This window comes from Carcharodon carcharias, chromosome 9, assembly GCF_017639515.1.
Source record: "Carcharodon carcharias isolate sCarCar2 chromosome 9, sCarCar2.pri, whole genome shotgun sequence".
Classification (NCBI taxonomy): Eukaryota; Metazoa; Chordata; class Chondrichthyes; order Lamniformes; family Lamnidae; genus Carcharodon; species Carcharodon carcharias.
The window spans coordinates 73,037,285-73,051,141 of record NC_054475.1 but is presented as its reverse complement, the minus strand read 5'-3'; the positions used below and the strand labels follow the sequence as shown (position 1 = coordinate 73,051,141).

The following is a 13,857-nucleotide window of genomic DNA, read 5'->3' as shown; positions in this document are numbered from 1 at the left end:
TCATTTAAGACAGAGATCAGGAGAAATTTTTTCTCAGAGGGTTGAGACCCTTTGAAACTCTCTTCCTCAAAAGGCAGGGAAAGCAGAGTCTTTGAATATTTTTAAGGCAAAACTAGATAGATTCTTGATTAACAAGGGGTTGAAATGGAATAGCGAAGCAGGCTCAAGGGGCTGAAAGGCCCACTCCTGCTCCTAATTCATATGTTCATATGTATGTATGCTCATGAAAGGGTTGAGAAGGAGAGGTCACCAATTGAAAGTAATTGGCAAAAGGAGCAAAAGCGATGTGAAACAAAACTTTCTGACGCAACAAGAAGTTAGTGTCTGGAATGCACTGCCCGAGAGTGTGGTGGAGGCAGGTTCAATTGAAACATTCAAAAGGGAATTAGACTGGTACCTGAAAAGAGATAATGTGCAGTGTTATGGGGAGAAGGTGGGAGAATGGAACAAAGTAAATTGCTTATTTGAGAGAGCTGTTGCAGACAACGGGCCCAATGGCCTCTTTCTGCAGTCTAACAATTCAGTGTTTCAGAAAAGGAAACATTAGATTAGATAGTTTAGCTTTAATGTCTCTTTCACAAGAATACAGGCCTTGCATTCACACAGACATCAGTAGCAACATTTTAAACCAAGTATGTAATGTGTCGTTTTTGAGAGTGAACCCTATCTGTTATTGGTCTCACCTATATTAAGAAGGAACAAATTAGAAGTGTCCATCGTTCAGTTTCAGGCTGGGAACAGGCCAAGATAGGTTAAGAAAGGTACTCAGTAGCCACCTTAAATAGCTGTACCTCACCAAACAATACTGTAAGTCGAGGGGTCAGGACTTGCTGTACTGAACAGACATTGCTGATGTGAAACAAGATGCTATACCCAAACAGACTACTAGGGATATGTATTTTCAATGTGTCAGATTCGAAAGTGGCTGCTAAAACATTGTTCTGCTTTAAGCATTTGTTGATGACTTACGTGCAAAACCAGTTGTCACTGAAGTGGCAGGAGGCACTGAGCTCACCACTGAGGCAAACAGAGTTGGCCCAGCTGCAGATGTACCAGTTGAAGCCCCTGCAGAGGAAAGAATATATTAGTCCTCACCTTTAAGTGGAATTTCTCGCACAATATCAAGGTGAGCAGCTATTCTGCATTTAAGGATGTACTTACATCACTCCAGTGTTGGCTCCTATTGGAGGGCTCTCAGTCTGCTAGGGAGATTACAAGTAACCACTTGTCACCGAAAGCAGAGGGCGGGCGGGCCGAAAGCAGAGGGCGGGGCGGGCCGAAAGCAGAGGGCGGGGCGAGCACGGACTTTATTTAAAACAGAGCGGGGAGGCATTTAAAAAGAGCGTGGAGAGCAGCTGATTGGTGAAATGGATTGGTGAGCATTTCTAGTCTTTAGATTAAAATTAAGGTTTATGGTTAGTGTTTAGATCTCTAGTCTTTATTTTCTCATTCTTAAAAATAGCTTGTTAAGTACAAGATCGATAAATGTAAAAAGCATGGATAGGAGAATAATTAATTAATAAATTAAATTTAGTAAAAGAAGATAGCGATGGCAAGACAGGCGACATGTTGCTGCTGTGGCACCTGGGAGCTGCTGGACACCAAGGTGATCCAGGCAAACAATTCTGTTGTAAGTGTTTGCAGCTCAAGGAGCTTCGGATCTGAGTTATGGAGCTGGAGTCTGAGCTGCAGACATTGCGCCACATCAGGGAGGGGGAAAGTTACCTGGACACTTCGCTCCATGAGGTGGTCACACCCCCCACATTAGGTAATTCAAATTTGGACTGTGATCAAGGTCAGGAGGGTGTGACTGCAGGTGAGGAAGGTATGGGGGCCCAGGGGGTAGCATTCGAGGAGCTTCAGCCCCTGAAATTGTCCAATAGTTATGAGGTTCTTGCAAGCTGTGTGGACGAAAGCAGGGATGGTGAATGGACTGACCACGGTACCATGGTACAGAGAACCATTCAAGTGGGGGGAGGAAATTGGAGCATAGTGGTGGTACGCGACAGTGTAATTAGGGGGATAGATACTGTTCTCTGCAGCCATGAGCGTGAGTCCTGAAGGCCGTGTTGTCCACACGGTGCCAGGGAAAATCAAATTGGCAGAGGTAGCCATGAGCAAGAATTCATAGAGCGTATTCGGGACAGTTTCTTAGAACAATATGTTGTGGGTCCATGCCTGACAAAATCTATTAGAATTCTTTTAAGAGGTAGCAAGCAGAATAGATAAAGGGGAACCAGTAGATGTAATATATTTGGATTTCCAAAAGGTGTTCGATAAGGTACCACACATAAGGCTACTTAATAAGAGCCCATGGTGTTGGGGGTAGTATATTAGAATGGATAGAGGACTGGCTAACTAATAGAAGACAGAGTTGGGATATGGGGCATGGGGTGGGGCGGGGGGGGGGGGGGGAGGCATTTTCAGGATGGCAACCTGTAAATAGTGAAGTGCCACAGGGATCAGTGCTGGGGCCACAATTATTTACAATGTTAATGACTTGGATGAGGGAAACGAATGTACTATTGTCAAGTTTGCAGATGACACAAAAATAGACAGGAAGGCAAGTGGTGAGGATGACACAAAGAGTCTGCAGAGGGATATAGACAGGTTAAGTGAGTGGGCAAAAATGCGGCCGATGGAATATAATGTGGGAAAGTGTGAAGAAAGACTGCAGAAATCTGCAGCAGGGAGGGATTTGGGGCTCCTCATGCACAAATCCCAAAAAGCTAGCATACAAGTTCAGCAGGTAATAGGTAAGGCAAATGGAATGTTGGCGTTTATTTCAAAGGGAATGGAGAATAAAAATAGGGAAGTCTTACTAAAACTATACAAGCCACTAGTTAGACCACACCTAGAATACTGTGAACAATTTTGATCTCCTCATCTAAGGAAAGATATACTTGCCTTGGAGGCAGTCCAGAGAAGGTTCACTAGGTTGATCCCAGGGATGGAGGGATTTTCTTATGAGAAGAGGTTGAGTCGGTTGGGTCTGTACTCACTGGAGTTTAGAAGAATGAGAGGTGACCTTATTGAAACATAAGATTCTTGGGGCGCTTGACAGGGTAGATGCTGAGAGGTTGTTTCCCCTTGTGGGAGAGCCTAACACCAGACGACATAATCTCAGAGTAACGGGGCGCCGATTTAAAACAGAGATTAAGAGGAATTTCTTCTCTGAGGGTAGTCAATCTGTGGAATTCTTTACCGCAGGGGGCTGTAGAGGCTGAGTCGTTAAGTATATTCAAGGCTGAGACAGACAGATTTTTAATCAGTAATCAGTAAGGGAATCAAGGGTTATGGGGAAAAGGTAGGAAAGTGGAGTTGAGGGTTATCAGATCAGCCAAGATCTCATTGAATGGCGGAGCAGACTCGATAGGAGCAGAAGTAGGCCATTTGGCCTATGTCTTATGGTCTAAAGTTGCTGAGTAATATACTTCAAAGGAAACTGTGGTATGCCAAGTCCATGTAAACCAGCACTTGGTAGACAACAGCCCCAGACACAGCATTTAAAGCACAATGCTAAACAGAGGGCACACTCAAGCCATCCCGAGATCTCGGCATAAGAGCAGTGACTCAATCAGGCAAATTACTGGGTCCCAGAATTGAATACAGTTATGACCACCACTGCAAAGTGTCAAATATTCTCCACAGAGAACATCGCCTGAACACATTTTAACAGCCGCAATTAAACATGAACATAAACAGGAAACACAAGGGATTTTCCACAGAAAGGTGGGGCTGTGAGTGGCACTTGCTCCATTAGATGGAAAGTAAGTCAGTATCAGTGACAGAATTCTGGGACCAGAGCAAAATACAACAGCAAAACTGAAGCCATGCATCAGCTTTGGGGGCAACCTTTTACAAAATTCTATCACACTGAACTCTAATGGTAAGTGGAAAAGAGGGAATAGTACATCTGGCACTGCTGACTTTTTTTATTTATTCCAGTTATATGTGCAATGGGTTCTACTGTAAACTGGGAATTAGTAATCTGGTGGGTACATAATATTGCTCTGGTGGTGGCCAAACATGAGTGGATAACGCTGGATGCTAATTCTACAAAGCAAATCCAACTTTCAAATGAAAACATTAAGAACCTTCGTAAAGTCAGAGGAAGATGTGATCAAACAGTGTGACAAACTATACTGAGGTCTGCATCCAGTTATGGATGCTACTTGAGATTAACAGCTGACTTTAGCCAAAGCTCTTCAGCACTGGGGTTTTCCACACAACAACAACAACTTGTATTTGTGTAGTGCCTTTAACATAATAAAACACTCCAAGGCACCTCACAGAAACGCTTCGATGGAGACACAAAGGTGATGGCAAGTGGCTGAAAGCTTGGTCAAAGGGATTAAACCTGAAGGAGTGTCTTAAAGGAGGAGATTAGAAAGATGTTGACGCAATGCCATGGAGACATTTTAAAACAAGGATAAGAATTTTAAAATCGAGTGTTATTTAAAAGAGGGGTGAAGAGTGAATGGGACTCGAGACATGAGTAGAGTTTTAGATAAACTCTTACTGAGGATGGTAGAACGTGAAAGGCCAGCCAGGAATATATTGGAATAGTCAAGTCTGGAGGTAACAAAATAATAAATGAGGGTTTCAGCAGCAGATGAGTTGAGGCAGGGACAGAGTCGGGTGATGTTATGGAGATTGAAACAGGCAGTCTTAGTGTCGGGTACAGATATAGCAAGTTGGCACTTAAAAGTTATGTTTGCATTTCTGAAAATTGTGCGTTTATGTGGAGATGTAAATGAATTGGCAGCATGTTTTTTCCCCCTGGACGGATACTAATGAAATAGGGCTGGAAGGAAAAGGGGGATGTGGGTGGAAAGCAATATAAGAAGTGATCAGAGATAATTGTACCTGTGATTGACACAACGGAATATTAAGGCTAGGTAACATGGAAAGGTCTTGGGCCGCTATGAATATGGGTTGGGGAGTTCATATGGAGGGTGAAATTAAGGGAAGGTAGCAAACTCATAAGAGAGACACCATATCTGGGTCTCTTATAGACCGATAGGGACTGATTACCGTAGTCAGTAATTCCTTTGTCATTGTATCATGAACATCAGGGCTATAGAAGGTAAATGAGATGGAATTTGGTATTTTATCCCACTATTCCTATGTTCCACTCATACACAAAGGGAGACATTCACAGTTGTACTCTGGATAGCACATCAAGAAAACTAAGCAGCGGGCACAGCTCAACACTGTTGCTTCGAGTGAAGGAATAGGAGATCTCCCAGCAGCCAGGAAGCAGTATCCCAGCACAGGTCCAAGTGGGAAACAACATTCCAGTTCTTGCTAGAGCAGCATGGTTTGCTAGTTTCTAATTTATGTTTGAAAGGGTTTGGTTTATTCACTTCTCTGCATTCAGTTGTCCATAAGCTCAGATTCTATACCCACCTGCTGCCTTTGCACCGAAGGAAAAGCTTTGAGTTGCAGGAGCTGAAGTGGTGGCACTTGACACGGTTGTAGGTGGGCCAAAGGCAAAACCTGAAAGAGAAGCAAAAGTATGGTATCAAAACAACAGGAAACCAGAGCTGAGAAATGGAGATTACATTTATGGTTTACACTCCTCAGCAACAACACCCTTTTCATAAAGGAGCAGGCTTCATATTACATTGTGCTTCAAACAATACCAGCCACACATCAGACAGCAACTTTGCAATCAGTTCACACATCAATTGCATTGAAATTTAAAAAGTCATGTCTAGGATTTTGGAATGGCGATAGCACAAGGATCTCTCCGTTGTGGGAAGAAATCTTATTCCACTGAACTACAGAAAGTTGTAACAAGTACAATCTTTAACTTTGTCTTTCCAAACTTGAGTTGAATGGAGAGAGCAGTTTGACCACAAGGGTGCAGTATTGCTGGGTACATGTCTGGCACTGGGGACAATGACAAAAATAAAAATACCTGGAAAAACTCAGATCTGGCAGCATCTGCAGAGAGGAACAAAGTTAACGTTTCGAGTCCGTATGACTCTTCAACAGAACTAAGTAAAAATAGAAAAGAGGTGAAATATAAGCTGGTTTAGGGGGGGGGGGGTTGGGACAGGTAGAGCGGGATAGAGGGCCAGTGATAGGTGGAGATAGCTAAAAAGATGTCATAGACAAAAGGACAAAGAGGTGTTGAAGGTGGTGATATTATCTAAAGAATGTGCTAATTAATGGTAGAAAGCAGGACAAGCAAGGTACAGATAGCCCTAGTGGGGGTGGGTGGGGTCGAAATAGGCTAAAAGGTAGAGATAAAACAATTGATGGAAATACATTTAAAAATAATGGAAATAGGTGGGAAAAGAAAAATCTATATAAATTATTGGGAAAAAAAGTGGGGGGAGGTGGAAATCAGAAAGGGGGTGGGGATGGAGGAGTTCATGATCTAAAATTTTTGAACTCAATATTCTGTGCAGAAGGCTGTAAAGTGCCTAGTTGGAAGATGAGGTGCTGTTCCAATGAATTGAATAGAATACTAAAACCGTTTCACAACATGCAATGTTTATTGAGTTAAGTGTGACTGTGTTTAAATGCATTGCTCCGACATGCTAAGACAGAAGACAGCAGTGGATTCTGATAGTATTTAAAGTTATGAGTGCACTAATGCTTGAATGTACCAAAAGATTGCATGTCCTGAACAGAGTGATGATAATTTGAGTAAATCACTCATCAATCATGCCTGGAGGCTACAATGCTCCAAGTGACTGGGATTGATTTATATACATCATTTAAACACAACTTGAACTGCACTTCACTGTATTTAGCTGGAGAAATAATCCTACTGTAGTCATTGACTGCTGCAGTTTCAGCCAAGTCTCACCTAGAGTGGTGTCAATATTCATCATGGAAAAAAAGGGCTTTATTCTTTCCATGGTGCCTGTGGAATGGTATCCAGCAAGGAGTGACTCTTGTAGGAAACAACATCATGAGCACCTATCATCCTCTGGCACCTTACGTATGCTCCTAAAACATTTGGGTGCAGTTGTGTGGTTGCCACAGTGCCATATGAGCAACCAAAAGATCCGCAGTTCAAACCCCACCTCAGCAACTTGTTAATTTCAGGAATCTGTTGATTCACAAGCCAATTCAGGACAGAGCAAGAAAACTGCCACCTCTCAGGCTGCAACATAGCTGATTCTCAACACACACTGAACCACTGAATGAGCCATTCACTTGTTAAAGACAATCAATCGAAGAGAATCTGTCCCCTCCTTCTCAGAACTTTGGACAAGAAAGAAGTTACGCAGCTGCCAGCACAGCCATAGCCTAACAATAAATAGCTTTAGACCATTTGATAATGGAGAACAGCAAACAGCATCAGCCCTATCCAAAATTTTCAGCAAGGTTCAGTTCATGATTCTCTAGGCTAGAGACACAGAGGCCAATCTTAAAGCTATGCTGCTGTCAGGCTGAGGTATGAATCTTTGACCTTCTACACAGAGTGAAGCTAGTGAAATAGCCTGTCAAAGACAACTTTAAGGTGTCACCTTTTATTGCTATGGTCATTTTTATTTGAGAGAGAGTGTGTGTGTATTTCTTACCCTTGCACTGAGCGAGTCAATTTTGCAGGCCTGTTAGGTCATTGTTGCATAATGCTGTCTGAAGTGAAGGCTTTGAAACTGCAGAGGTGGCTCAGCAGTTGTGACGGCTCCCATAGCCAATCTGAAGGAGGTTGACTTCACAGGTAAGCTCAAAGATGGGAGCAGGTGGGGGGGAGGGGGGAAAGAGAGGAAGTTCTTTATTTCTCTTTCAAAGAACTGCGGCGTGGCCCATTTTTAGTTTGGTTGATGACAGCAGTTCCACGCTGGGCTTGTTGTGGGTCGCAGAGCCAGGTCTGCTTGTAGTAGTTTCCTATATTTAACAGGGGCAAAGCTAGCCACTGTATCATGTGGCCCCATATCAGTGTCAATGCATGGTCCAAATAAGTTATTGTGGTAATTTGATTCGGCAGCTGGATTTGTTTCTCCCGTCTGTGGTATAAGTCTGAAACCATTAGTTTCTTGAAAAGGCATATTTGCATTTTTAAAAAAAAATAACGCAGGTGTCGGTGCAGTTGTGCTTACCTCCTAGTCTGACCAACAGGATCATGATCAGAAATCGTGTCTTTGTCCTCTCAAAAGATAAAGACAGTCTGATCCAGGAATCTGGCTAGCTGTTCTTGGTGCCACCTTGATTTTCAGTCATTTAAAAAAATAATCACGCTGTCATTACACTTGGCGACAGGGTCACACTGACACACCAGAGTGAGATTAATGTAACAGCCCCTCACTGACCCTCTACACAGAGTGAGGTTAATGTAACAGCCCCTCACTGACCCTCTACACAGAGTGAGGTTAATGTAACAGCCCCATATTAACTATGATCCTACCTGCAGACTGTGCACCAATGGAAAGTGGTGCCGCTGGTTTGGGGGCTGTTGTAGCTGCTGGAGTGCCAAAACTGAAACCAGTGAGCGTGGGCGTTCCATTGGTGGCTGCGCCAAAGGTAAATCCGCTGGCTGCAGTGGTCTGGGTTGGGGCAGCTGGGGTAGAGGTGAATCCAAAGCCAGTTGAAGCTGTTGACTGTGCTGTGGAACAGGCACTGGGGCCAAAGCCTCCCACAGCTGGTTGTGCCGTGTTGGTGCCAAAACTGAAGCCTGCTGGAGCTGTGGTCTGTGCTATCGATCCAGAGGACAGGGGTGGACAAGAGGTGGTAGTGCTGGTGTTGGCAGCAGGCACATTACCAAAGGAGAAACCAGAGATTGGCTGACATGCTGTGCCACCGAACCCCAAACTCGTTTTGTTCACCCTGCAGAAAAAACACAAATTTCAATTAAAGATGTAGAATCACTGGGTGAAACCAGAAATAAACAGGACTCTCTCCTGTAATATACACTGAACCAAACCAGAGATAGACTGGGTCCTGCTCCTCCTACAGAGTACATAGAAATGTAGAACATTTACAGCGCAGGAGGAGGCCATTCAGCCCATCATGTCTGTGCCAGCCAAAAAGGTTATCCAGCCTAATCCCACTTTCCATCTTTTGTCTGTAGCCTTGTAGGTTACAAAGTACATATCCAAATGATTTTTGAATACAATGAGGATTTCTCCCTCTACCATCCTTTCAGGTACACTAAAGCATACCTCACATAAAACTGTCCTGCCTCACAGGGCTAATATTTATCCAGTGTATGAGTGTGCACATAAATAAAAAGAATGACAATGAACTAAAAACTAAGTGTAAACAATTAGACGGCAATATGGCAGAGCAGATTGTGTGTCTGGCCTGAAATATATGGGAGTAAGTGGAGAGTGAGACTGCCCCAAGTGAACACATCTGCAGTAGATGTCTCCATCTCAAATCTCTCCGGCTCAGAATCACTAAGCTGGAGTGAGAGTTGGACACACTTCCACGCTGCAGAAAGACGGGTTTAGAATGGCGGTGGTGTGACTGATTAAAAAAAAGTGCAGAATAAGGGGAATCCAAAGGAGATAAAGTATGAGGATCTGCTATCTGTGGGGATAAGGACAAGTACAATGTGGACCACAGAACGTTGGAAAAGAAAGGTTTCAGAGTGGGGGGGCTGGGGGGGGAAAAGAGTGTAATGTGGTAGCTGTAAAGGATTCTATAATAATTGGAGGGACAGATAGCATCCTTCGTAAGCAGGATCAGGAGCCCCCCCAATGGTTTGGTGTGGACCTGGTGGAGTGTGGCATACATCTTGAGCTGGCTTGAAAGGATATTGGAGAAATTGGGAGACAATCCAGTTGTGATCAATGTTGGAGCAAACAATATAGAGATAAAGGGATTGGGAGTGAATTTAAAGAACAGGACGCCAAGGGTTTATAATCTCTGGGCTGCTGCCTGAAGCACATGCAAATTGGCTTAGGGTTAAGCGGATCAGCGGACACATGGCTGAAGGAATGGAGTGGGGACAAAAGAGATTCTGTTGATGAGATTCTAGCAGGAGTACTAGGACATGCACCTGAACTGAATTGGGACCAGGGTCCTAGAGAAAAGGATAAATTGGGTAGTCACAAGAACCTTCAACTAATAAGCGGGGGAGAGCTCTGGTAGAAAATTGCCCAGCTATGTCTTGTCCGCACAAAACAGGACAAATCCAACCCAGTCAACCACCATCCATCAGCCTCCTCTTGATCATCAGCAAAGTGATGGAAAGTGTTGTCAACTGTGCTATCAAGCGTCACTTAGCAATAACCTGCTCGCTGATGCTCAATTTGGGTTCTGCCAGGGCCTCTCGGCTCCTGAACTCATTACAAACATGGACAAAAAAGAGCTGAACTCCCGAGGTGAGGTGAGAATTACTGCCCTTGACATCAAGGCCGTATTTGACAGAATGTGGTACCAAGGAGCCCTAGTAAAACTGGAGTAAAGGGGAATCAGGGGAAAACTCTCCACTGGTTGGAGTCATACCTACCACAAAGGAAGATGGTCGTTGGAGCTCAATTATCTCAGTTCCAGGAGATCACTACAGGAGTTTGCACAAAGCTCAGCGTTATTCGTGACTCTTCAGATACTGAAACAGTCCATGTCCATATGCAGCAAGGCCTGGACAATATCTAGGTTTGGGCTGACAAGTGGCAAGTAACATTCACGTCACACAAGTGCCGGGCAATGACCATCTCCAACAAGACAGAACATAACCATCGCCCCTTGACATCCAATGGCATTATCATCACTGAATTCCCCCACTATCAACATCAATAAACCCTCGAGCTTGCTCCGCCATTTAATAAGATCACTGATCTTTTACCTAAAATCCATTTTACTGCCAGATCCCTCGATTTCCTTAAAGACCAAAAATCTATTAATTTCAACTTGAATAAGCTCAATGACTGAGCATTGACAGCCCTGTGGGCGATCGAATCCAAAATGTCAGACCATGGGCAGCTCAGGTCAAGCCAGGTTGGGCGGGGTCAAGGATTGCTTGGAGCACAAGACAGAGAAGCACAAAGTGGATAACTAGTCTGGAGCCAACCATGCCAATGCAGCGCTTAGCCAAATTGCCCAGCTAAGTATTTTTAAATTTTACTCAGTTAAAACTGATGCTTGGAACATTATAAAAATGTCCAATTTTCAGACAAAGCCGGTTTTCGGAAAGCTGGATTTGAGGTACTCTACCTATACTTCCTCCCTCACTATGTTTATACCACCACTACCATGTCTGTTTTGACCCTCTTTGTTGTGACACAAAGGATTCAATCAGAACCATACCCAGATCCTACACCTCCACAGACAAACTTCTTCTTGGTCTCTAATAAGTCCTTCTCTTTCCTCATGCTCTTTGAGCCATGTTTCAGTAATATCAATGATATCATATTTTTAAGTATCTACTCATGCTCTCAGCTTATCTGCCTTATTCATCAAACTCCTTGCACTTAAGTATACACCACAAAGTAACTCCTGGGCCCTCAGCCTAGCCTATCTGCTGGGCTGAGCTACTCATGGTACTGTCTCTCTCCAACATAAGGTCAGAAATGGGGAAGTTCAGCAGTGTTCTGTACCATTGGCCACTCCTCAAAAACCGAAGTAGTTAGTGTCCATTTGCAGAAAGACTTGGGCAAGATCCAGGCTTGGGCTGACAAATCCCAAGCAACATTAGTGCCACACAAGTGTCAGGCACTGAACATCTCCAACAAGAGAGAATCTAATCATATCCCTTGACATTAAATGGCATTATCACCACTGAGTCCCCCACTATCAACATCATGGTGGTTACTATTGACCAGAAACTGAACTAGACTAGCCGTACACATACAGTAGCTACAAGAGCAGATCAGAAGCTAAGGATTGCTGCAGTGAATAACTCACTTCCTGACTCCCCAAAGCCGGTCCACCGTCTATAACACTCAAGCCACTTGCCTGGATGAGAGCAGCTCCAACAACACTCAAGAAGCTCAACACCATCCGGGATAAGATAGCCCGCTGGATTGCCACCACATCCACAAACATTCACTCTCTCCACTGATGCACAATGGCAGCAGTGTGTACCATCTACAAGATGCACTGCAGGAAATCATAAAGGCTCCTTCAACAACACCTTCCAAACTCACAAGCACTACCATCTAAAATGAATGGGAACACCACCACCAGCTAGTTCCCCTCCAAGAAACACACCATTCTGACCTGGAGCTATATCGCCGTTCCTTCACTGATGCTGGGTCAAAATCCTGGAACTCCCTCCCTAACAGCTCCACATGGACTGCAGCGGTTCGAGGTGGCGGTTCACCAATGCCTTAGTGGCCAGCCTCACTAGTGATGTTCACATCCATGAACAAAAGAGCAAAGTGGAAAAAAGCATCAACAGACCCACTGCAGCACACCTCCCGCCATCCCAGCCCATTCAAGGCTGAGGAGGAGGAGGAGGAATTTCTTCACTCAGAGGGTGGTGAATCTTTGGAATTCTCAAACCCAGAGGGCTGTAGAACTCAGTCACTGAGAATGTTTGAAATAGTAATGGACAGATTTACTGGAGACTAGTGACTAATGGAGATAGTGTGAGAAACAGCACTGAGGTAGATATCAACATAATCGAATTGAATGGCAGAGCAGACTCGACAGGCCGAATGGCCTGCTCCTGTTACTATGAAGATTGATGTGCCAGAGTGGTGGACCAACCTACCCCAGTGAAAAGCCTCCAGCAGTGGAGGTTGCTGCTGGCTGTGTGGGCAGGCAGAATCCAGTGGAAGATGTGACTCCGGTGCTTGGAGTGCTGAATGAGAACAGGCTGGCACTGGGTGCTGAGGTGCTGGCTGCAGGGGCCTGCTGTGCTGTTCCAAAGCCGAAGCTTCCTTGGGAGCCTGCAGTGTTGTTGCCAAAAGTGAATCCACTTCCTGTTCCTGTGGAAGTCTTGGGAGCTGTGAATGCGAAACCACTGCCTCCAGCTGGAGCCCCAAAATTAAAGCTCATTTTGAAACCTGGGGGAAACAGCAAAAAGGGAAATCATCAACAGCTTTACATACAGAAAATGGTTGTTCAGCTCTGTGCAAGACAGCGCTCTCTCTGGGCCGGGTTCTGTCTCTCTCCTCCCCAATCCAGCTCCCCCCACCTCTCTCACCTCTTTCCTCCCTTTCCCCTCCGTCTATCTTACACACCCTCCTCCTTCCTTTCTCACCCCCTTCTCTCTATCTCTCTCTCTCTCGCTCCGACACTTACTCTCGCGCTCCAGATTATCCTGTCTCCGCAGGCCCCTCGCCCCCATTGGTTTAACAGCATCCACATATCAGAATCATCGCCTCTGATAGGCCGCTGAGCGCAGAGCGGTGAATGGCCCGATAGGTTGTCAATTAAAGAATGCGCCACGTCCGGTGTTCCCCCAGCAACCGGATTGAAACGGTAAGAGAGATACAGAGACAGAGAAAGAGAGAGAAAAGAGAGAGAAAGGGAGACAGACAGACAGACAAGCAGAAAGGGAGGGAGAGAGAGAGAGAGAGAGAGACAGACAGACAGACAGACAGAGACTGAGAGAGGGAGACAATGGGAGAGGGAGGGAGAGACAGAGGGAGACAAGGAGAGAGACAAGGAGAGAGACAAGGAGAGAGACAGAGAGACAGAGGGAGAGAGAGAGAGAGAGAGAGAGAGAGACAGGGAGGGAGAGAGAGAGAGAGAGAGAGACAGGGAGGGAGAGAGAGAGAGAGAGAGAGAGAGAGAGACAGGGAGGGAGAGAGAGAGAGAGAGAGAGACAGGGAGGGAGAGAGAGAGAGAGAGAGAGACAGGGAGGGAGGGAGAGAGAGAGAGAGAGACAGGGAGGGAGAGAGAGAGAGAGAGAGACAGGGAGGGAGAGAGAGAGAGAGAGAGACAGGGAGGGAGAGAGAGAGAGAGAGAGACAGGGAGGGAGAGAGAGAGAGAGAG

At 45.1% G+C, this 13,857-nt stretch overlaps 1 protein-coding gene across 2 annotated transcripts in view; it reads right to left on the bottom strand.

Moving 5' to 3' along the window:
* Nucleotides 1-13,316, bottom strand: part of nup62l (nucleoporin 62 like) — a 46,547-nt gene extending 33,231 nt beyond the window's left edge. Inside the window, exons 1-5 of one of the 2 annotated variants that reach the window (XM_041194714.1) lie at nucleotides 13,162-13,316; nucleotides 12,629-12,923; nucleotides 8,375-8,793; nucleotides 5,413-5,502; nucleotides 970-1,065 (exon numbers count right to left, since the gene is read on the bottom strand). In XM_041194714.1, coding sequence (XP_041050648.1) covers nucleotides 970-1,065; nucleotides 5,413-5,502; nucleotides 8,375-8,793; nucleotides 12,629-12,923; nucleotides 13,162-13,207 — 946 coding nt within the window. In that variant the 5' untranslated portion in view covers nucleotides 13,208-13,316. Of the gene's footprint in view, nucleotides 1-969; nucleotides 1,066-5,412; nucleotides 5,503-8,374; nucleotides 8,794-12,628; nucleotides 12,924-13,063; nucleotides 13,118-13,161 lie in introns of those variants that run through there. The other variant, XM_041194715.1, reaches the window with a different exon arrangement.
* Between the last annotated feature and the right edge of the window lie 541 nt (nucleotides 13,317-13,857).